The following is a 22,144-nucleotide window of genomic DNA, read 5'->3' on the forward strand; positions in this document are numbered from 1 at the left end:
ATGACTACTGCAAACATATTGTACGCATTACGTTCCTGAGGTAGAGAGAGACTCAACACCACTACAAAATTAGACGGTTCAATTGTTATGAATATTGCTATGACAATCCAATTTTAATTTCAGTTTAGTTACATGTTTAATGTTTGTCTGAAAATACTTTACATTGATCCAAGTATTACACTTTTTAAAAAGTTTACATTTCAAGACTGTTATGAGGCACAGACAGTAGCATCCAGGTCAGGGGTTAGGTAGTGTCAGGGGGTAGGTAGGGTCAGGGGGTAGGCAGGGTCAGGGTGTAGGTAGGGTCAGGGTAGGTAGGGTCAGGGGTAGGTAGGGTCAGGGGTTAGGTAGGGTCAGGGGTTAGGTAGGGTCAGGGGGTAGGCAGGGTCAGGGTGTAGGTAGGGTCAGGGGTAGGTAGGGTCAGGGGGTAGGTAGGGTCAGGGGTTAGGTAGGGTCAGGGGTTAGGTAGGGTCAGGGGTTAGGCAGGGTCAGGGGCAGGTAGGGTCAGGGGTTAGGTAGGGTCAGGGGTAGGCAGGGTCAGGGGTTAGGCAGGGGTAGGCAGGGTCAGGGGGTTAGGGTTAGGCAGAGTCAGGGGTAGGCAGGGTCAGGGGTTAGGCAGGGTCAGGGGTTAGGTAGGGTCAGGGGATAGGCAGGGTCAGGGGGGTAGGCAGGGTCAGGTAGGGGGTAGGCAGGGTCAGGGGTTAGGTAGGGTCAGGGGGTAGGTAGGGTCAGGGGTTAGGGGTTAGGCAGGGTCAGGGGTTAGGTAGGGTCAGGGGGGCAGGGTCAGGGGTGGGTAGGCAGGGTCAGGGGGGTTAGGCAGGGGGTAGGCAGGGTCAGGGGGTAGGTAGGGTCAGGGGTTAGGCAGGGTCAGGGGGTTAGGCAGGGTCAGGGGGGGTAGGGGGCAGGGTCAGGGGGTAGGGGGTAGGGTCAGGGGTTGGCAGGGTCAGGGGTAGGTAGGGTCAGGGGGGGTTAGGTAGGGTAAGTGGGTAGGGTAAGTGGGTAGGCAGAGTCAGGGGGTGGGCAGGGTCAGGGGTTAGGTAGGGTCAGGGGGTAGACAGGATAAAGAGGGGTATATATCTGTGCAGCAGGCGAGGCCAGTGTCAGGGTGTAGGTAAGGTCATAGGTGAGGCTCCTTCTTCATCAGGAGACTCCTGTCCTGGCAGCCTCAAGTCCTGACAGACTCCTGTCCTTCCTGGCAGACCGCTGTCCTTCCTGGCAGACCTCTGTCCTTCCTGACAGACCGCTGTCCTTCCTGGCAGACCGCTGTCCTTCCTGGCAGACTGCTGTCCTTCCTGGCAGACTGCTGTCCTTCCTGGCAGACTGCTGTCCTTCCTGGCAGACTGCTGTCCTTCCTGGCAGACTCCCTCCCATTCACCCCCCAGACACCTTTCTGTTTCTACTGTTCCCAAAGAAAATGTTCTTCCCATTGTTGTTGTTCCCAATTTTGAAAAGATTTGGTTTCAGATCCTCAAAAAAATGTATCCAGCTGCATCATTGAGAGCATCTTGACTGACTGCATCACTGCTTGGTACGGTAAGTGCATCACTGTCGACCGCATGGCGCTACAGATGGTGGTGCGGACAGCCCAGTACAGCACTGGGGTCGAGTTCCTTTCCATTCAGTACCTCCATATCAAAACGGTGGGAAAGGAAGACATGGAAATATGTCTAAGACTCAAGCAACTGTTCTCTCTGCTACCGAATGGCAAGAGGTACCGGAGCACCAAGTCTGATACCAACAGGCTCCTGAACAGCTTCTACCCCCAAGCCATCAGACTGCTGAACAGCTTCTACCTCCAAGCCATCAGACTGCTGAACAGCTTCTACCCCAAAGCCATCAGACTGCTGAACAGCTTCTACCCCCAAGCCATCAGACTGCTGAACAGCTTCTATCCCGAAGCCATCAGACTGCTGAACAGCTTCTATCCCCAACCCATCAGACTGCTAAACAGCTTCTACCCCCAAGTCATCAGACTGCTGAACAGCTTCTACCCCCAAGTCATTACACTGCTGAACAGCTTCTACCCCCAAGCCATCAGACTGCTGAACAGCTTCTATCCCCCAAGCCATCAGACTGCTGAACAGCTTCTATCCCCAAGCCATCAGACTGCTGAACAGCTTCTATCCCCAAGCCATCAGACTGCTGAACAGCTTCTACCCCCAAGTCATTAGACTGCTGAACAGCTTCTACCCCCAAGTCATTAGACTCCTGAACAGCTTCTACCCCAGGCCATCAGACTGCTGAACAGCTCCTACCCCCAAGCCATCAGACTGCTGAACAGCTTCTACCCCCAAGCCATCAGACTGCTGAACAGCTTCTACCCCCAAGCCATCACACTGCTGAACAGCTTCTACCCCCAAGCCATCAGTCTGCTGAACAGCTTCTACACCCAAGCCATCAGACTGCTGAACATCTAACAAAAAATACCTACATGGACTATCTGCATTGACCCTTTTATTAAATTTTTGCAGTGACTCTATGCACACTCAAAAGGACTCTACACACTCACACTGAGACTCCAACACACATTTGCCCACAAACACATTCATACTGACTCTACACATATGCAAGCATACACACTCCCGTAGAATCGCTGCTGCTACTCTGTTTATCAGATATCCTGATATCTAGTCTCCTTACTCCTATATATACAGTGCCTTGCGAAAGTATTCGGCCCCCTTGAACTTTGTGACCTTTTGCCACATTTCAGGCTTCAAACATAAAGATATAAAACTGTATTTTTTTGTGAAGAATCAACAACAAGTGGGACACAATCATGAAGTGGAACGACATTTATTGGATATTTCAAACTTTTTTAACAAATCAAAAACTGAAAAATTGGGCGTGCAAAGTTCAAGGGGGCCGAATACTTTCGCAAGGCACTGTATCTACCTCCATCACTCCAGTATCCCTGTACATTGTTAATATGGTACTGGACCTATTAATTAAAGATGACATAATATTTATGGACCAGAAGAACATTATTTAAAGATACATAATATTTACAGTAGTGGTCAAACATTTGGACACACCTACCCATTCAAGTTATGGTATACAGAAGATAGCCCTATTTGGTAAAAGACCAAGTTCGTATTATGGCAAGAACAGCTCAAATAAGCAAAGAGAAACGACAGTCCATCATTACATGAAGGTCAAGGTCATCATTACATGAAGACATGAAGGTCAGTCAATACGGAACATTTCAAGAATTTTGAAAGATTCTTCAAGTACAGTTGCAAAAACTATCAAGTGCTATGATGAAACTGGCTCTCATGATGAAAGGAAGACCCAGAGTTACCTCTGCTGCAGAGGATAAATTCAGTAGAGTTAACTGGCTCTCATGAGTACCGCCATAGGAAAGGAAGACCCAGAGTTACCTCTGCTGCAGAGGATAAATTCAGTAGAGTTAACTGCACCTCAGAACTTGCAGCCCAAATAAATGCTTCACAGAGTTCAAGTAACAGACATCTCAACTGTTCAGAGGAGTCTGCTTGCCTTCATGGTTGAATTGCTGCAAAGAAACCACTACTAAAGCACACCAATAAGAAGAAGAGACTTTTTTGGGCCAAGAAACACGAGCGATGGACATTAGACTGGTGGAAATCTGTCCTTTGGATTGATGAGTCCAAATTTGAGATGTTGGGTTCCAACCGCCGTGTCTTTTTGAGACGGAGAAGGTGAACGGATGATCTCCGCATGTGAATTTCCCACCGTGAAGCATGGAGGAGGTGGTGTGATGGTGTTGGGGTGCTTTGCTGGTGACACTGTCAGTGATTTATTTAGAATTCAAGGCACACTTAACCAGCATTGCTACCACAGCATTCTTCAGCGATACACCATCCCATCTGGTTTGTGCTTAGTGGGATTATCATTGGTTTTTCTATAGGACAATGACCCAAAACACACCTCCAGGCTGTGTAAGGGCTATTTGACCAAAAAGGAGAGTGATGGAGTGCTGCATCAGATGACCTGGCCTCCACAATCACCTGACCTCAACCCAATTGAGATAGTTTGGGATGAGTTGGACCGCAGAGTGAAGGAAAAGAGTGAAGGAAAAGCAGCCAACAAGCGCTCAGCATAAGTGGGAACTCCTTCAAGACTGTTGAAAAAGCATTCCAGGTGAAACTGGTTGAGAGAATGCCAAGAGTGTGCAAAGCTGTCATCAAGGCAAAGGGTGGCTACTTTGAAGAATCTAAAATATATTTTTGATTCGTTTAACACTTTTTTTGGTTACTACATGATTCCATGTGTGTTATTTAATAGTTGTTGATGTCTTCACTGTTATTCTACAATGTAGCAAATAGTACAAAATAAAGAAAAACCTTGAATGAGTAGGTGTGTCTAAACTATTGACTGGTACTGTATATATATATATATATATATATATATATATATATATATATATATATATATATATATATATATATATATATATATATATATATATATAAATAAATAAATAATAGTTTTGAATGGGTTAGGAGAGATTTTATAAAATGTAAATTTGTTTTGTTGTTGTTGAATGTATACAAACAAGTACTAAACAAACACAAGTATGAATATAAAAATATGAAAGTATTGTGTTATCAGAAAATAATAAACCTTTTAAAAAGCATTTTAAAATTACCGAGCAAAATCAAAAAAATATTTACAGAGTTTCTGTCTTCATTCATTATTAGTGTCCCAATTTGTCTTCAGTGGTCAGAGTTTGAGCTCTTTGTGAAATCTCTGTAAAAAGAAGCAGATCAACAAGTCATTATTTTTGACAAAGACTTTACAAAAATCAAGCATGTCTGATTTCACCTCCAACATGAAGATGTGTTGTCTTAAATGGTTTCATTTTAGTCCTTGTTTCATTTTATGCAGTTCGGCAGCTCAGAAACATCAAAGACAAAGATGCTGTTTTGATGATCAAAACAAACGCTATGCAAACAAGAAGAAATGGGTCAAGCAGATTGGTTTACTGCAGTCACCTCTCACCTCTCACACAGAACTGACTGACAACAGCCTCCCTCTCCCTCTCACACAGAACTGACTGACAACAGCCTCCCTCTCCCTCTCACACAGAACTGACTGACAACAGCCTCCCTCTCCCTCTCACACAGAACTGACTGACAACAGCCTCCCTCTCCCTCTCACACAGAACTGACTGACAACAGCCTCCCTCTCCCTCTCACACAGACTGACAACAGCCTGCCTCTCACACAGAACTGATTGACAACAGCCTCCCTCTCCCTCTCACACAGAACTGACTGACAACAGCCTCCCTCTCCCTCTCACACAGAACTGACTGACAACAGCCTCCCTCTCCCTCTCACACAGAACTGACTGACAACAGCCTCCCTCTCACACAGAGGCTGCCAATTCGCACCCTATTCCATACATAGTGCACTACTTTTGACCAGGGCCCATATCTGGTCAAAAGTAGTGAAATATATAGGGAATATGGTCCAATGTAGTGCACTATACATAGGGAATAGGGTGCCATTTGGGATGTAGCCATTCAGAGTTAAAATTCCATGTTGACTCTACAGAGGTTATTCACAGACACAGAGACAGATATTCTGGTCTCTGGTCTCGAGGTCGACTGATTAAATCAGCATGGCCGATTAATTAGGGCCGATTTGAAAGTTCCATAACAATCGGTAATCGGCATGATGGCAGATTACATTGCGCTCCACGAGGAGACTGCGTGGCAGGCTGACCACCTGTTACGCAAGGAGCCAAGGTAAGTTGCTAGCTAGCATTAAACGTATCTTATGAAAAACCAATCAATCTTAACATAATCACTAGTTAACTACACATGGTTGATGATATTACGAGGTTAACTAGCTTGTCCTGCGTTGCATATAATCAATGCGGTGCCTGTTAATTTATCATCGAATCACAGCCTACTTCAACTTCGCCAAACGGGTGATGATTTAACAAAAAACACATTTGCGAAAAAAAAGCACAATCGTTGCACGAATGTACCGAACCATAAACATCAATGGCTTTCTTTAAAATCAATACACAGAAGTATATATTTTTAAACCTGCATATTTAGTTATCCTGTTGTGTCTACAGCATTGTGACGTAGTTTTACGCATTTATGTTGAAGAATACCCGTAGGGGGCTACATTGCGCAAGTGGTCACCTGATGTCCCCCAGGGTGACTCTCGCGTAAAATACAGAGGTAGCCATTACTCCAATCGGTCCTACTGAAAAACGAATTGTCCCGAGGAATGTATTATCAAATAGATATTAGAAAAACACATTGAGGATTGATTATAAACAACGTTTGCCATGTTTCTGTCGATATTATGGAGCTAATTTGGAATATTTTTCGCCGTTTTCGTGACTGCAATTTCCGGGCGATTTCTCAGCCAAACGTGAAGAACAAACTGAGCCATTTCGCCTACAAAAATAATATTTTGGGAAAAAATGAACTTCTACCTGGGAGTCTCGTGAGTGAAAACATCCGAAGTTCATCAAAGGTAAACTATTTAATTTGATTGCTTTTCTGATTTCCGTGACCAAGTTACCTGCTGCTAGCTGGACAAAATGCTATGATAGGCTATCGATAAACTTACACAAATGCTTATCTATCTTTGGCTGTAAAGTATATTTTGAAAATCTGAGATGACAGGGTGATTAACAGAAGGCTAAGCTGTGTCTCAATATATTTAATTTGTGATTTTCATGAATAGGAATATTTTCTAGGGATATTTATGTCTGTTGTGTTATGCTAATTGTTTTCAGGCGATGATTACGCTCCCGCATGCGGGTTTGGGAGTCACAAGAAATTTTAAAAGAAATCCAGGTTAGCAGGCAATATTAAACTAGGGAAATTGTGTCACTTCTCTTGCGTTCATTGCACGCAGAGTCAGGGTATATGCAACAGTTTGGGCCACCAGGCTCGTTGTGAACTAATTTGCCAGAATTGTACGTAATTATGACACAACATTGAAGGTTGTGCAATGTAACAGGAATATTTAGACTGATGGATGCCACCCGTTAGATAAAATATGGAACGGTTCCGTATTTCACTGAAAGAATAAACATTTTGTTTTCGAAATGATAGTTTCCAGATTTGACCATATTAATGACCAAAGGCTCGTATTTCTGTGTTTATTATATTATAATTAAGTCTTTGATTTGATACTTGATAGAGCAGTCTGACTGAGTGATGGTAGGCAGCAGCAGGCTCGTAAGTATTCATTTAAACTTTCCTGTGTTTGCCAGCAGCTCTTCGCTGTGCTTGAAACACGGCTCTGTTTATGACTTCAAACTCCTGAGCTGGCAATACTAAAGTGCCTATTAGAACATCCAATAGTCAAAGGTATATTAAATACAAATGGTATAGAGAGAAATAGTCGACACGTCATAATTCCTATAATAACTACAACCTAAAACATAACTGGGAATATTGAAGAACTGGGAATATTGAACCACCAGCTTTCATATGTTCTCATGTTCTGAGCAAGGAACTGAAACGTTGGCTTTTTAACATGGCACATATTACACTTTTACTTTCTTCTCCAACACTTTGTTATGGCATTATTTAAACCAAATGGAACATGTTTCATTATTTATTTGAGACTAAATAGATTTCATGTATTATATTAAGTTAAAATGAAAGTGTTCATTCAGTATTGTTGTAATTGTCATTATTTTCAAAAAACACAGCCAAACTTGATTTCTTTTTTTTGCGGGGCGTATTGACCGAAGTGAACTGATTTGAAGACAACGAGAGCAAAGACCTCAAGTTTCATTGATTGACGGTATTTTCTGCCCAATGACCACTGATCTTCTTGAAATCTAGCTGGGTAGATAGCCAATGAGCTGTGGTAAACGGCAGAATGATATATAAAAATACATTTATATGAAAATACAAATAAAATATATATATATATAAAATACAAATAAAATATATAGATATAAATCGTCCGATTCATCGGTATCTGCTTTTTTTGGTCCTCCAATAAATTGGTATCGGCGTTGAAAATTCATAATCGATCGACCTCTACTCTGGTCAGAGACCGCTGCACCGCCCATTCTACCTCTACTCTGGTCAGAGACCGCTGCACCGCCCATTCTACCTCTACTCTGGTCAGAGACCGCTGCACCGCCCATTCTACCTCTACTCTGGTCAGAGACCGCTGCACCGCCCATTCTACCTCTACTCCGGTCAGAGACCGCTGCACCGCCCATTCTACCTCTACTCTGGTCAGAGACCGCTGCACCGCCCATTCTACCTCTACTCTGGTCAGAGACCGCTGACCGCCCATTCTACCTCTACTCTGGTCAGAGACCGCTGCACCGCCCATTCTACCTCTACTCTGGTCAGAGACCGCTGCACCGCCCATTCTACCTCTACTCTGGTCAGAGACCGCTGCACCGCCCATTCTACCTCTACTCTGGTCAGAGACCGCTGCACCGCCCATTCTACCTCTACTCTGGTCAGAGACCGCTGCACCGCCCATTCTACCTCTACTCTGGTCAGAGACCGCTGCACCGCCCATTCTACCTCTACTCTGGTCAGGACAGTGCACCGCCCATTCTACCTCTACTCTGGTCAGAGTGAGCACCGCCCATTCTACTCTATCTGGTCAGAGACCGCTGCAAGCCCATTCTACCTCTACTCTGGTCAGAGACCGCTGCACCACCCATTCTACCTCTACTCCGGTCAGAGACCGCTGCACCGCCCATTCTACCTCTACTCCAGACAGAGACCGCTGCACCGCCCATTCTACCTCTACTCCAGACAGAGACCACTGCACCGCCCATTCTACCTCTACTCCAGACAGAGACCACTGCACCGCCCATTCTACCTCTACTCCAGACAGAGACCGCTGCACCGCCCATTCTACCTCTACTCTTGTCAGAGACCGCCCATTCGACCTCTACTCTGGTCAGAGACCGCCCATTCGACCTCTACTCTGGTCAGAGGTCGCCCATTCGACCTCTGCTCTGGTCAGAGGCCGCCCATTCGACCTCTAGTCTGGTCGGAGACCGCCCATTCGACCGCTAGTCTGGTCAGAGACCGCCCATTCGACCTCTACTCTGGTCAGAGACCACCCATTCGACCTCCAGTCTAGTCAGAGGCCGCCCATTCGACCTCTAGTCTGTTCAGAGACCGCCCATTCAACCTCTAGTCTGGTCAGAGACTGCCCATTCGACCTCTACTCTCGTCAGAGACCGCCCATTCGACCTCTACTCTGGTCAGGCCACAGTGAGGAGCATGATGAGCCAAGGCAGAGTGAGTCGATGACAGATGCTGGAAAAATGATTGAGCAAGAATCATCAAGTTCTGTAGATTCTTGGGTTTGAAAGAATTGTCCCACAGGCCAACAGGACAGCAGGCGTACAGGGCAGCAGGCGGACAGGGCAGCAGGCGGACAACAGGACAACAAGCCAAGCAGGCAAGCAGGGAAGAAAGAAGGGAGGAAGGGAGTGGAAAGGAGGGGAGAAGAGAGGAGGTGGCAGGGAGGAGACGAGGGGAGAAGAGGGGATGAGGTGAGAGGAGAAGGGAAAAGGAGGGAAGCTGGGAGTGGAAAGGAGGGGAGAGGTGGGGAGAGGAGAGGCTAGAGGAGAGGTGAAGAGGGGAGAGGAGAGGCTAGAGGAGAGGTGAAGGGGGGAGAGGAGAGGGGAGGACCTGGGGTTGGGGAGGGGAGAGGAGGGGAGGAAGCGAGGGGGAGGAAAGGAGGGGAGGAAGCGAGCCGGGAGGCGAGAGGAAAGGGGAGGAGGGGAGAGGGGAAAGGAGGGGAGGGGAGAGGGAAGGGGAGAGGGGAAAGGGGAAAGGAGGGGAGGGGAAATGGGAAAGGAGGGGAGGGGAGAGGCTAGAGGAGAGGTGATGAGGGGAGAGGAGAGGGGAGAAGGGGAGAGTAGAGGAGAGGAGGAAGCGAGGGGAGGCGGGACAAGACAGGGCAAGGCAGGAAAGGACAGGGCAGGACTAGCAAGGCAGGACAGGACTAGAGGGCGACCGACAGCCAGTGGGCTTACCTGGGGTTGGGGCTGGGGAGGGGCTGAGAGGTGGTGGGTAGTGATAGATGGACCCCCCAACCCACAGTCAGGTGCTAAGAGAAAAGGGCATCAATACCTGCCGGGGTCAAGACCAGGGCCTGGAGGAGGTCAGAGAGCGAGACGATCCCCCCCACCACGTCATCTTTATCCACCAGCACGAGACGGTGGACCTGGGAGGAAGAGGAGAGAGGGTGAACCTGGGAGGAAGAGGAGAGAGGGTGAACCTGGGAGGAAGAGGAGAGAGGGTGAACCTGGGAGGAAGAGTAGAGAGGGTGAACCTGGGAGGAAGAGTAGAGAGGGTGAACCTGGGAGGAAGAGGAGAGAGGGTGAACCTGGAGGAAGAGGAGAGAGGGTGGATGAAGAGGAGAGAGGGTGGAAGAAGAGGAGCGAGGGTGGAAGAAGAGGAGGAAGGGAAGAGACACGGCAAATTGCACCCTATGTAGTTTATTACTTTGGACCAGAGTCAATAGGGATACTACTGTACTAGACTATACTACTGTACTATATTATACTACTGTACTAGACTATACTACTGTACTATATTATACTACTGTACTAGACTATACTACTGTACTACACTATACTACTGTACTATACTACTGTACTATAATATACTACTGTACTGTACTATACTACTGTACTATAATATACTACTGTACTATAATATACTACTGTACTAGACTATACTACTGTACTAGACTATACTACAGTACTATACTACTGTACTATACTATACTGCTGTACTATAATATACTACCGTACTGTACTATACTACTGTACTACACTATACTGCTGTACTATAATATACTACTGTACTATACTATACTACTGTACTATAATATACTACTGTACTATACTACTGTACTGTACTATACTACTGTACTACACTATACTACTGTACTATGCTATACTGCTGTACTATACTATACTACTGTACTATACTGCTGTACTATAATATACTACTGTACTATACTACGGTACTTTACTATACTACTCTACTATACTATGCTATACTACTGTACTATACTACTATACTATACTACTGTACTATACTATACTACTGTACTATAATATACTCCTGTACTATGCGATGCTATACTACTGTATTATACTGTACTGCTATACTATACTACTGTACTCTACTATGCTATACTACTGTACTATACTACTATATACAGGACTGTGACAGGAGGGACACAGCGGGGACAGTACACCACGACCAGCAGGGAAACAACTTCAGTAGTCTTTACCTCTGCCTTAGCAATACGATCGATGATAGTCTCCAGAGTCTCGTGAGGGTAACACTTCAGCACCCCGTCCACACAGCAGGCCCTGCTACTGATCGCCTCCTGCATGGTCATGTTCAGGTTATTGTAATTCTTCTGAGCGGCCAGATTCTACAGCAACACAGGGAGGTGTGGGACGGGGGACGGGGGGGGGGCAAATCCAAGGAACATTTCCCATGTGAATCATTTGCATGCTGTTTTCCTTCTCAATGCAGAGTTATTGACATGGTGCCACTTACAATCACATCAAACCTGGAGTACAGGGCCTTGATTTTCCCTGAAAACAGAAGACATACAGATAAGGCTGGCATTCAAACTAGGGCTAAAGGGCTAACGCTAGCATTAGGCATTTAAACTAGGGCTAAAGGGCTAAGGCTAGCATTAGGCATTTAAACTAGGGCTAAAGGGCTAACGCTAGCATTAGGCATTTAAACTAGGGCTAAAGGGCTAACGCTAGCATTAGGCATTTAAACTAGGGCTAAAGGCCTAACGCTAGCATTAGGCATTTAAACTAGGGCTAAAGGGCTAACCTTAGCATTAAGTGTTCAAACTTAAGATAAAGAGCTAACCCTAGCATTTGTCGTTCAAACTAAAGCTAAAGGGCTAACCCTAGCATTTGTCATTCAAACTAAAGCTAAAGAGCTAACCCTGGCATTTGTCGTTCAATCTAAAGCTAAAGAGCTAACCCTAGCATTTGTCGTTCAAACTAAAGCTAAAGAGCTAACCCTAGCATTTGTCGTTCAAACTAAAGCTAAAGAGCTAACCCTAGCATTTGTCGTTCAAACTAAAGCTAAAGAGCTAACCCTAGCATTTGTCGTTCAAACTAAAGCTAAAGAGCTAACCCTAGCATTTGGCATCGTAAAACAAAATAGCTCTAATTTTCCTAAATGTTAGTGGAAGTAAATGTTAAAGGTGTTTTCATCACTGAGGTGAAACCAGACACATACCCTCCTCATTGACCACTGGCAGAGCGGAGACCCTCCGCTGTACGAAGATGGCCAGGGCGTCGTACACCGTGTCTGTCTCCCGGACAGTAGCAATCTGTTTAAATGTTCCAATGTCCACCTCCTCAATTCTCTTCTGGAGGTACCGAGGCTTTGGTATCATGGTGCCCTGGGAGGAAAGAATGGTGGCAGAAAAAGGTTTCTAGCCTGGTCCCAGATCAGTTTGAGATGTCTTGTCAACTCCTATATGGTCCTTGTCACAATGGCCATAGAAATTGGAAAGATATGTCAAAAAACAGATCTGGGACCAGGCTATCAAGTGTCCAGAATCATTACATGTTGTTTATCAGATAGGCTAATGTGAAAGAGGTTCTCACAAAGATATGCAGGAACTTGAGGATGCGTTTGTGGGTGAGGATGTGCAGGACGTTGCCAGACTCTGGGTCGATCACAGGCAGCCGATGGATCTTATACTTCAGCAGAGAATAGATGGCATCAAAAAGGCTGTAGAGAACAAGAGACGGGTTGTCCTGACAACGGCTTAGGAGTTGGCGAGACGGCACAAAGAAATGTGGAGACTAGGGGCTCGAGAAGGTAAGGCACCGCTAGTTACCTGGAGTCAGGTGTGATACTGATCAGAGTATGGTTGGAGTACTTCAGCAATTCCTCTGGATCATGAAGCAGGATGAGACACACAGAGAGAGAATTTAAACAAGACTTTTAATCAATCAAATGTATTTCATAAAGCCTTCTTTATATTACAGCAATTGTTTCAAAGTGGTTTTATGGATACCTAGACCAAAACCCCAAGGGGATTCCATTGTGCCATCTACTGTATTTCTAGGTAGCTACAGGTCTACAGTCACCTCTACAGGTGGCTAGTCACCTCTACAGGTTAACAGTCACCTCTACAGGTCTACAGTCACCTCTACAGGTGGCTAGTCTTCTCTACAGGTCTACAGTCACCTCTACAGGTGGCTAGTCTTCTCTACAGGTCTACAGTCCCTCTACAGGTCTACAGTCACCTCTACAGGTGGCTAGTCACCTCTACAGGTCTACAGTCATCTCTACAGGTCTCTAGTCATCTCTACAGGTCTCTAGTCACCTCTACAGGTCTACAGTCACCTCTACAGGTCTACAGTCACCTCTACAGGTCTATAGTCACCTCTATGGGTCTCCAGTCACCTCTACAGGTCTCTAGTCACCTCTACAGGTCTACAGTCACCTCTACAGGTTTATAGTCACCTCTACAGGTTTATAGTCACCTCTACAGGTTTATAGTCACCTTCACATGGCTATAGTCACCTCTACAGGTTTATAGTCAAATCTACAGGTTTGTAGTCACCTCTACAGGTTTATTGTCACCTCTACAGGTTTGTAGTCACCTCCACAGGTTTTTAGTCACCTCTACAGGTTTATAGTCACCTCCACAGGTCTCTAGTCACCTCTACAGGTTTATAGTCACCTCTACAGGTTTGTATTCATCTCCACAGGTTTTTAGTCACCTCTACAGGTTTATAGTCAACTCCACAGGTCTCTAGTCACATCTACAGGTTTATAGTCACCTCTACAGGTTTATAGTCATCTCTACACGTCTATAGTCACCTCCACAGGTCTCTAGTCACCTCTACAGGTTTACAGTCACCTCTACAGGTTTATAGTCACCTCTACAGGTTTACGGTCACATATACAGGATTATAGTCACATCTACAGGATTATAGTCACCTCTACTGGTTTGTAGTCATCTCCACATGGCTATAGTCACCTCTACAGGTTTATAGTCACATCTACAGGTTTGTAGTCACCTTTACAGGATTATAGTCACCTCTACAGGTTTGTAGTCATCTCCACATGGCTATAGTCACCTCTACAGGTTTATAGTCACATCTACAGGTTTGTAGTCACCTTTACAGGTTTATAGTCACCTCCACAGGGCTATAGTCACCTCCACATGTTTATGGTCAACTCCACAGGATTATAGTCACCTCTACAGGTTTATAGTCACCTCTACAGGTGTGTAGTCACCTCTACAGGTTTATAGTCACCTCTACAGGTGTGTAGTCACCTCTACAGGTTTATAGTCACCTCTACAGGTTTATAGTCACCTCTACAGGTTTATAGTCACCTCTACAGGTTTATAGTCACCTCTACAGGTTTATAGTCACCTCTACAGGATTATAGTCACCTCTACAGGTGTGTAGTCACCTCTACAGGTTTATAGTCACCTCTACAGGTTTATAGTCACCTCTACAGGTTTATAGTCACCTCTACAGGTTTATAGTCACCTCTACAGGTTTATAGTCACCTCTACAGGTTTATAGTCACCTCTACAGGTGTGTAGTCACCTCTACAGGTTTATAGTCACCTCTACAGGTTTATAGTCACCTCTACAGGTTTATAGTCACCTCTACAGTCTTCTATCTTGTGCTCCTCCAGTTCATAGATCTCTACCTGGAAGACACAAGTGTACAGCAGGAGGTTTATATCTCCAGGAACAAGGTTGGAGTTTAAACCTACAGGAGGGTCTCTCTCCAGGAACAGGGTTGGAGTTAAAATCTCCAGGAGGGTATGTCTCCAGGAACAGGGTTGGAGTTAAAATCTCCAGCAGGGTATGTCTCCAGGAACAGGGTTGGAGTTAAAATCTCCAGGAGGGTATCTCCAGGAACAGGGTTATCGTGTGAGACACACATATATACCATACAACACAGCGGTATACTGTGTGAGACTAGTGTCTAGTGAGACATTAGCAGGGTCCTATATAACTTCTACTTCTGTGGTCCTGCATTACGATGAGCTTCCTGCTTTGTACTCCAGCTCCAGTAATCTGGATGCCAGGTCCAACAACAACAGATCACTCACCAGAGGAGACTGCCAATACCGGTGGAGAATGTTGATAAAGTCTGTGATGGTCAGCATACCTGGAAGGATACAGGGAAAGAACGAAGCTTTAAATGGGACTAAACTATGTTGTAGACAGACAGACAGGCAGGCAGGCAGGCAGGCAGGCAGGCAGGCAGGCAGGCAGGCAGGCAGGCAGGCAGGCAGACAGACAGACAGACAGACAGACAGACAGGCAGGCAGGCAGGCAGGGCAGACAGACAGACAGACAGGACAGGCAGACAGCAGACAGGCAGGCAGGCAGGCAGGGACAGGCAGGCAGGCAGGCAGGCAGGCAGACAGACAGACAGGCAGAGGCAGGCAGGCAGGACAGGCAGGCAGACAGACAGGAAGGACAGGCAGGCAGGAGGCAGACAGACAGACAGACAGACAGACAGACAGACAGACAGACAGACAGACAGACAGACAGACAGACAGACAGACAGACAGACAGACAGACAGACAGACAGACAGACAGACAGACAGACAGACAGGTTCAATCATCTGGTGTGCTCCTGTATGAGGGCCCGTTGACATTCTCAGTGGTGTAGCTGTGTATAAATAACCACAGAAAGGGTGCAGGGGATTATAGGATTCTGTCCCAGACGACACACTATTCCCTATATAGTACACTTCTTTGACGAGGGAACAGGGTGCCATTTGGGATGCAGAATAGAGTCCCACTAGACACTGGAGCTCAGGTGCTGTACTATAGTTAGATCTCTGGCACCAAATTCTGCAGAGGGGATGGATCTGGCTCTAACCCAGAAAACAGCCCAGGGCTAAGGTCCAAATGGAATCCCATTCCCTATATAGTGTGCAGGGCCCCTGGTCAAAAGTAGTGCACTAACGTAGGGAATACGGTGTCATTTTGGGACGCATCCTAATCCAGAAACCAGACCAGCCTGGTGGGAAGGGTGGAACGGACCCGGCCCACTTGCCTTTCAAAGGTTTCTTGAAAGGCCACCCAGCAGTGACCCAGCATGGAGCCAGCATGGAGCCAGCATTGGTCTAGCTAATTGATGATCTGCATTTAATCATATCAACACCCCTGTTTATAACCCTCCCAGAGACAAGGAGGGATGTTTAGTAGCCTCATAAGGGATTTATATATTTATAAAATACTCATTCACAGGAAACACGGTTAGACGTGAATACAGAGAGACGTGTAACCAAAACCGCAGATACGTCGTACACACACACAGCAGTAACTTACACCTTTTCAAACCATCCGCCACTTACTTTATGGTTCAACTACCTACGGTCTAATTTCAGGGACCCTAACCTCTGAACCCAGACAGTCGCCTAGCTGATCCCCAAGCAGGAGAAGCGGAGTTGGGTTGTTGGGGTTTGAGAGGAATGCTGCATTGATATTACGGGGTGTCTGTCTGTAATCTGAGTCTAAACTCATAGCTGACCCATTGGACTTTAAAGGTTAGATGCCAGATTGGGAAATGCTCGGGTTCCAGGTTACCTTACCTACAAAACACTGCAGCTTGTTATCCCACAGCGGCGCCGCCCGAACACCGTTCGCCACCAGAGCAAAGAAAGCTTTTTTTACCTGAAACACAAAAACACAGAAACTCTGATACGCTGGTCGTGTTGGGTGTCTGGTCGCTCATTGGTCGTGTTGGGTGTCTGGTCGCTCATTGGTCGTGTTGGGTGTCTGGTCGCTCATTGGTCATTGGTCATTGGTCGTGTTGGGTGTCTGGTCGCTCATTGGTCGTGTTGGGTGTCTGGTCGCTCATTGGTCGTGTTGGGTGTCTGGTCGCTCATTGGTCGTGTTGGGTGTCTGGTCGCTCATTGGTCGTGTTGGGTGTCTGGTCGCTCATTGGTCGTGTTGGGTGTCTGGTCGCTCATTGGTCGTGTTGGGTGTCTGGTCGCTCATCTGGGTCGTGTTGGGTGTCTGGTCGTCATTGGTCGTGTTGGGTGTCTGGTCGCTCATTGGTCGTGTTGGGTGTCTGGTCGCTCATTGGTCGTGTTGGGTGTCTGGTCGCTCATTGGTCGTGTTGGGTGTCTGGTCGCTCATTGGTCGTGTTGGGTGTCTGGGCTCATTGGTCGTGTTGGGTGTCTGGTCGCTCATTGGTCGTGTTGGGTGTCTGCTCATTGGTCGTGTTGGGTGTCTGGTCGCTCATTGGTCGTGTTGGGTGTCTGGTCGCTCATTGGTCGTGTTGGGTGTCTGGTCGCTCATTGGTCGTGTTGGTGTCTGGTCGTGTTGGGTGTCTGGTCGCTCATTGGTCGTGTTGGGTGTCTGGTCGCTCATTGGTCGTGTTGGGTGTCTGGTCGCTCATTGGTCGTGTTGGGTGTCTGGTCGCTCATTGGTCGTGTTGGGTGTCTGGTCGCTCATTGGTCGTGTTGGGTGTCTGGTCGCTCATTGGTCGTGTTGGGTGTCTGGTCGCTCATTGGTCGTGTTGGGTGTCTGGTCGCTCATTGGTCGTGTTGGGTGTCTGGTCGCTCATTGGTCGTGTTGGGTGTCTGGTCGCTCATTGGTCGTGTTGGGTGTCTGGTCGCTCATTGCTATGTTGCAAAGACATTTCAGCGATTCCAATTTAAGACAAAAAAAAAGGTTTTATGACCCATTAAATAAACAATTTCTAATAAACAATATCTGCCATTTAGCAGACGATTCTATCCAATGTAACTCACAGACATACGTGCATACGGGTGGTGCCTCTGGGAATTAAACCCACGAAATAACATTGCAATGTTGAAGTTGAGCTTTTGGGGGAGCTTGAATGTACCTGCAAGGTGGTGTCGAAGATGACCAGTTTGGAGCTGGTTGGAATGGCGTCATAGCAGCAGTGGTTCCTCATGAACTTGGTGTAGACGTTGGCATCTGGGGCCGAGGCTGGGGCTGCAGGGAGGAACAGGGGTGGAGCACCCTGCCACAGGTCCGTCAGTGTCCTGACACAGGGCTTCTCTAACCTCACCCCGAAAAAAACCTTAAACCCCCCCAACCATGGATTTGATCCATTCCAGAGCCAGTATGTCAACAAATCGTCAAGCCCTAGGTTATGTTAATCAGGTAGTTCAGGGTTAGAACAAAAAACTGTGTAACCTTGGTGGGTCCCAGAGAAGAGGGTTCAGATCCACTGTCCTAACACACTCTCAGAGAGGCTTTTTCACACTACTGAGCCAAACCGAACCAGGCCAAGCCAAACCAAGGTGTACTGAACTGGCCTAGTTGGTTACACATCCACCGTAGCAGCTGGGACCGTGCTGAAGAAGGACAATGTGAAATATGAGTGGAGCCAGGACAGGTCGGTTCTGTCGGCACGGTAGAACCAGGACAGGTTGGTTCTGTCGGCACGGTAGAACCAGGACAGGTTGGTTCTGTCGGCACGGTAGAACCAGGAACGGTCGGTTCTGTCGGCACAGTAGAACCAGGACAGGTTGGTTTGTTTCGGCACGGTAGAACCAGGACAGGTTGGTTCTGTCAGCACGGGAGTGTGAAAAGGTCTGTCTGGTATAGCAGCAATACAACAGTATCGATACAACAACACACACACACACACACACACACACACACACACACACACACACACACACACACACACACACACACACACACACACACACACATCTCCTTCATAGTGAGACCATCCATGAAGGGGACACACAAAGACAGAAGATTCTATAATTACTTGTTCTTCAACTCCCAACGTGTCTGTATGACACGTTACAGTTACATTTCTGGGTTGAAGATGCATATCTGCATATCTGATGGGCACAGAATATCACACAGTAGAGTTACCTATCTCCTTCATAGTGAGACCATCCATGAAGGGGACCTGCACAAAGACAGAAGATTCTATAATTACTTGTTCTTCAACTCCCAATGCGTGTCTGTGTGAGTTTCACGTTATTTGAGTTACATTTCTGGGTTGAAGATGCATATCTGCATATCTGATGGGCACAGAATATCTCACAGTAGAGCTCACAGAATATCTCACAGCAGAGCTCACAGAATATCTCACAGTAGAGCTCACAGATTATCTCACAGAGTAGAACTCACAGAATATCTCACAGAGTAGAACTCACAGAGTAGAACTCGCAGAGTAGGTCTCACAGAATATCTCACAGTAGAGCTCACAGATTATCTCACAGAGTAGAACTCACAGAATATCTCACAGAGTAGAACTCACAGAGTAGAACTCGCAGAGTAGGTCTCACAGAATATCTCACAGACATTACCCAGTCATTAAAAACATAGATACATGGGTTTTAAGTAAGAAGCAACATAACAGTGACTTATTTCTATTGATGTGCAATACTTGGCATGGTATGTACTGTATGTACTGTATGCCAACTCATATAGTGTGTTGTAAGGACATACATTGTGCTTAGTTTAACCGTAAAGCAGTCAGGTGTGAGGGTTGCCACACAGGGCCAGGAAGCTAAATACAAAACAAGAGCTTGTCAACACTGTCAACAGAATGCCTTGACACATATCAAGCAGGGACTGAGAGCTACAAACAAAAGGAATGTATTGGAACGACACAGGGTCTTAGCAACAGCTAACTGTTAGCTAACAGCTAAGACAAAATGAATGTTGTTCTCGTTTCAAACTCATCGAACTAGATTTTCATATAAACCTTGTCTTCTTCTGCTCTGAGGCAAGCCAATGTCTTCATGAAAAGGGTGAGAGAAAAATTAGTGAAGTATTTGGCTTCGCAGCTTGCAATTCTCTGGAGACCGGGATTGTGACGCTTGGCACTTCTACACTTGAGGTTACAAGATGTAGGCTGCGGTATCAACGTTGATAAGAATTCACAACGTGCTAACAGTTCAACAACAAGTATATCTATTTACAACAGTCTACTGTACTGGTGTCGTCTATAACTGTAGCAGACCTAGATTCTCACAGTGAAGCAGTCTTCAGTTCCTAACCATCCATGTAGGTGTGCAGCTGTCGTAAAACCTGTTTAACACACTCACGCAACACAACAACATGCTTCAGGAGGACAGGTGAGAATGTTCTGCTTCATTGCCTTACCTCATGGGAAGACTCCATGGCTCTGAGGCTGAAGAGAGGAGAGGCTGGGCTGGATAGAGGGAGAGGAGTGGACGGAGCAGGCTGAGAGAGACGGTTTTACTGGGGCTGCTCCTGTCACCTCCTGAGCATGATCCAACTGTGCTCCAGTCCCTGAGAGCAGCGGGGACTAAATTGGGAGCGAGGGAGCGGACTGTTGCATGAGGGGGACTGTCAGAGGGAAGGGGGAATAACAGTGTGTGTGTGTGTGTGTGTGTGTGTGTGTGTGTGTGTGTGTGTGTGTGTGTGTGTGTGTGTGTGTGTGTGTGTGTGTGTGTGTGTATACCGTAGACCAGCCCTGCAATAAAAAGGGCAAGAAAGGCTACAGGGTTAGCAGCAGGCAAGGAGATCAGTGCTGCTGAGACAGACAGAGACAGGCAAGGAGATCAGTGCTGCTGAGACAGACAGAGACAGGCAGAGACAGATCAGTGCTGCTGAGACAGACAGAGACAGGCAGAGACAGGCAGAGACAGGCAAAAGGCAGCAGTGACTCAGCTTTAGACAGGTGCTGCAGAGACAGGCAGAGACAGGAAGAGACAGACAGAGACAGGCAGAGACAGGCAGAGACAGACAGAGACAGGCAGAGACAGACAGAGACAAGCAGAGACAAGCAGAGACAGACAGAGACAGATAGAGACAGGCAGAGACAGGCAGAGACAGACAGAGACAGGCAGAGACAGGCAGAGACAGACAGAGACAGACAGAGACAGGCAGAGACAGACAGAGACAGGCAGAGACAGACAGAGACACAGACAGAGACAAGCAGAGACAGACAGAGACAGACAGACAGACAGGACAGGCAGAGACAGGCAGAGATAGACAGAGACAGGCAGAGACAGGCAGGACAGAGACAGACAGAGACAGGCAGAGACAGACAGAGACAAGCAGAGACAGAGAAGGCAGACAGACAGACAGAGACAACAGAGACAGACAGAGACAGGCAGAGACAGGCAAAAGGCAGCAGTGACTCAGCTTTAGACAGGTGCTGCAGAGACAGAGACAGGCAGAGACAGGCAAGGAGATCAGTGCTGCTGAGACAGAGACAGGCAGAGACAGGCAGAGACAGGCAGACAGACAGACAGAGACAAACAGAGACAGACAGAGACAAACAGAGACAGGCAGAGACAGAGACAGACAGTGACAAACAGAGACAGACAGAGACAAACAGAGACAGGCAGAGACAAGAGTGACAGGCAGAGACAAACAGAGACAGGCAGAGACAAGCAGAGACAGGCAGAGACAGGCAGAGACAGACAGACAGAGACAGACAGAGACAGACAGAGACAAGCAGAGACAGACAGAGACAGACAGAGACAGGCAGAGACAGACAGAGACAGGCAAGAAGCAGCAGTGACTCAGGTTTAGACAGGTGCTGCAGAGACAGGCAGAGACAGGCATTGATCCAGATGGTATTGGTGTTCGTTTTGTCTACCTGCATTTCTTAAAAGTGTATTAAAATAAACAACTTAGCGATTACATTCACTATCAGTTTTAAAAAGCAAGTGTTTTGGCATCATTACGTTTGCTTAAAAGCCGATTGAAGCTGCTTAAACTAAATGTTAAAGGACATAACTAATATCTGATCAAGCCATTTAGAAATGAGTAGATCAATCAAACAATAGAACCTGGAGAACTAAACATGAGCAGTTCAACACTACAGAAAAATGCCGCTCAGTAAAATGAAACTGAAAGCTGACAACTAAAATGAAGAAAGCGATGACTGTGCAACAACCGCTGTCCTCTTCAACATGTCTTACTTTGTAACTTGTATGGCAGCCTCCCTGAGTGTTAGACGTTCCCTGCCAGGACAGATGAAGCTATTTATACCTACCGTGACCTGACGCTTGTGTGCCCAGTGCCAAATGGCACCCTTTTAGCTATGTAGTGGGATAGTGCTCTGGTCCAAAGTAGAGCACTATATTAGAGCACTATATTAGAGCACGATATAGAGATTAGGGTGCAAGTTGAGACTCATCAACACTGTAATATCCCTGTCTCAC

At 46.6% G+C, this 22,144-nt stretch overlaps 1 protein-coding gene across 4 annotated transcripts; it reads right to left on the reverse strand.

The window, feature by feature from the left end:
- Nucleotides 1-960: 960 nt before the first annotated feature.
- On the reverse strand, nt 961-20,359 carry prkag3b (protein kinase, AMP-activated, gamma 3b non-catalytic subunit). Of its 4 annotated transcripts, XM_042306882.1 has the most exons (14): nt 20,109-20,359; nt 18,867-18,903; nt 17,854-17,966; nt 16,592-16,673; nt 15,095-15,153; nt 14,641-14,686; nt 12,849-12,903; nt 12,613-12,739; nt 12,239-12,404; nt 11,531-11,568; nt 11,256-11,402; nt 10,082-10,175; nt 4,653-4,728; nt 961-1,625 (listed from the first exon to the last, which is right to left on the reverse strand). In XM_042306882.1, the coding sequence occupies exons 1-13, from the start codon at nt 20,124-20,126 to the stop codon at nt 4,676-4,678; spliced, it is 1,035 nt and encodes a 344-aa protein (XP_042162816.1). In that variant the 5' UTR covers nt 20,127-20,359; the 3' UTR covers nt 961-1,625; nt 4,653-4,675. The 4 variants fall into 4 exon arrangements, 3 of the variants coding, with proteins under 3 accessions (XP_042162816.1, XP_042162818.1, XP_042162819.1); XR_006080061.1 differs by lacking the exon at nt 961-1,625 and having other exon boundaries at nt 4,475-4,728; nt 9,985-10,175; nt 20,109-20,357; XM_042306884.1 differs by lacking the exon at nt 961-1,625 and having other exon boundaries at nt 4,475-4,728; nt 11,256-11,354.
- Between the last annotated feature and the right edge of the window lie 1,785 nt (nt 20,360-22,144).

The sequence above is a fragment of the Oncorhynchus tshawytscha genome, linkage group LG26 (assembly GCF_018296145.1).
Source record: "Oncorhynchus tshawytscha isolate Ot180627B linkage group LG26, Otsh_v2.0, whole genome shotgun sequence".
NCBI classification, from domain to species: domain Eukaryota; kingdom Metazoa; phylum Chordata; class Actinopteri; order Salmoniformes; family Salmonidae; genus Oncorhynchus; species Oncorhynchus tshawytscha.

Coding starts and splice junctions, on each gene's coding strand:
- prkag3b (XM_042306882.1), bottom strand. Junction 17,967..18,866: donor TCTCACTATGAAGGAGATAG/GTAACTCTACTG, acceptor TCCTCCCTGCAG/CCCCAGCCTCGGCCCCAGAT. Junction 4,729..10,081: donor CCTGGTCTTGACCCCGGCAG/GTATTGATGCCC, acceptor TTCTTTTTACAG/AGATTTCACAAAGAGCTCAA.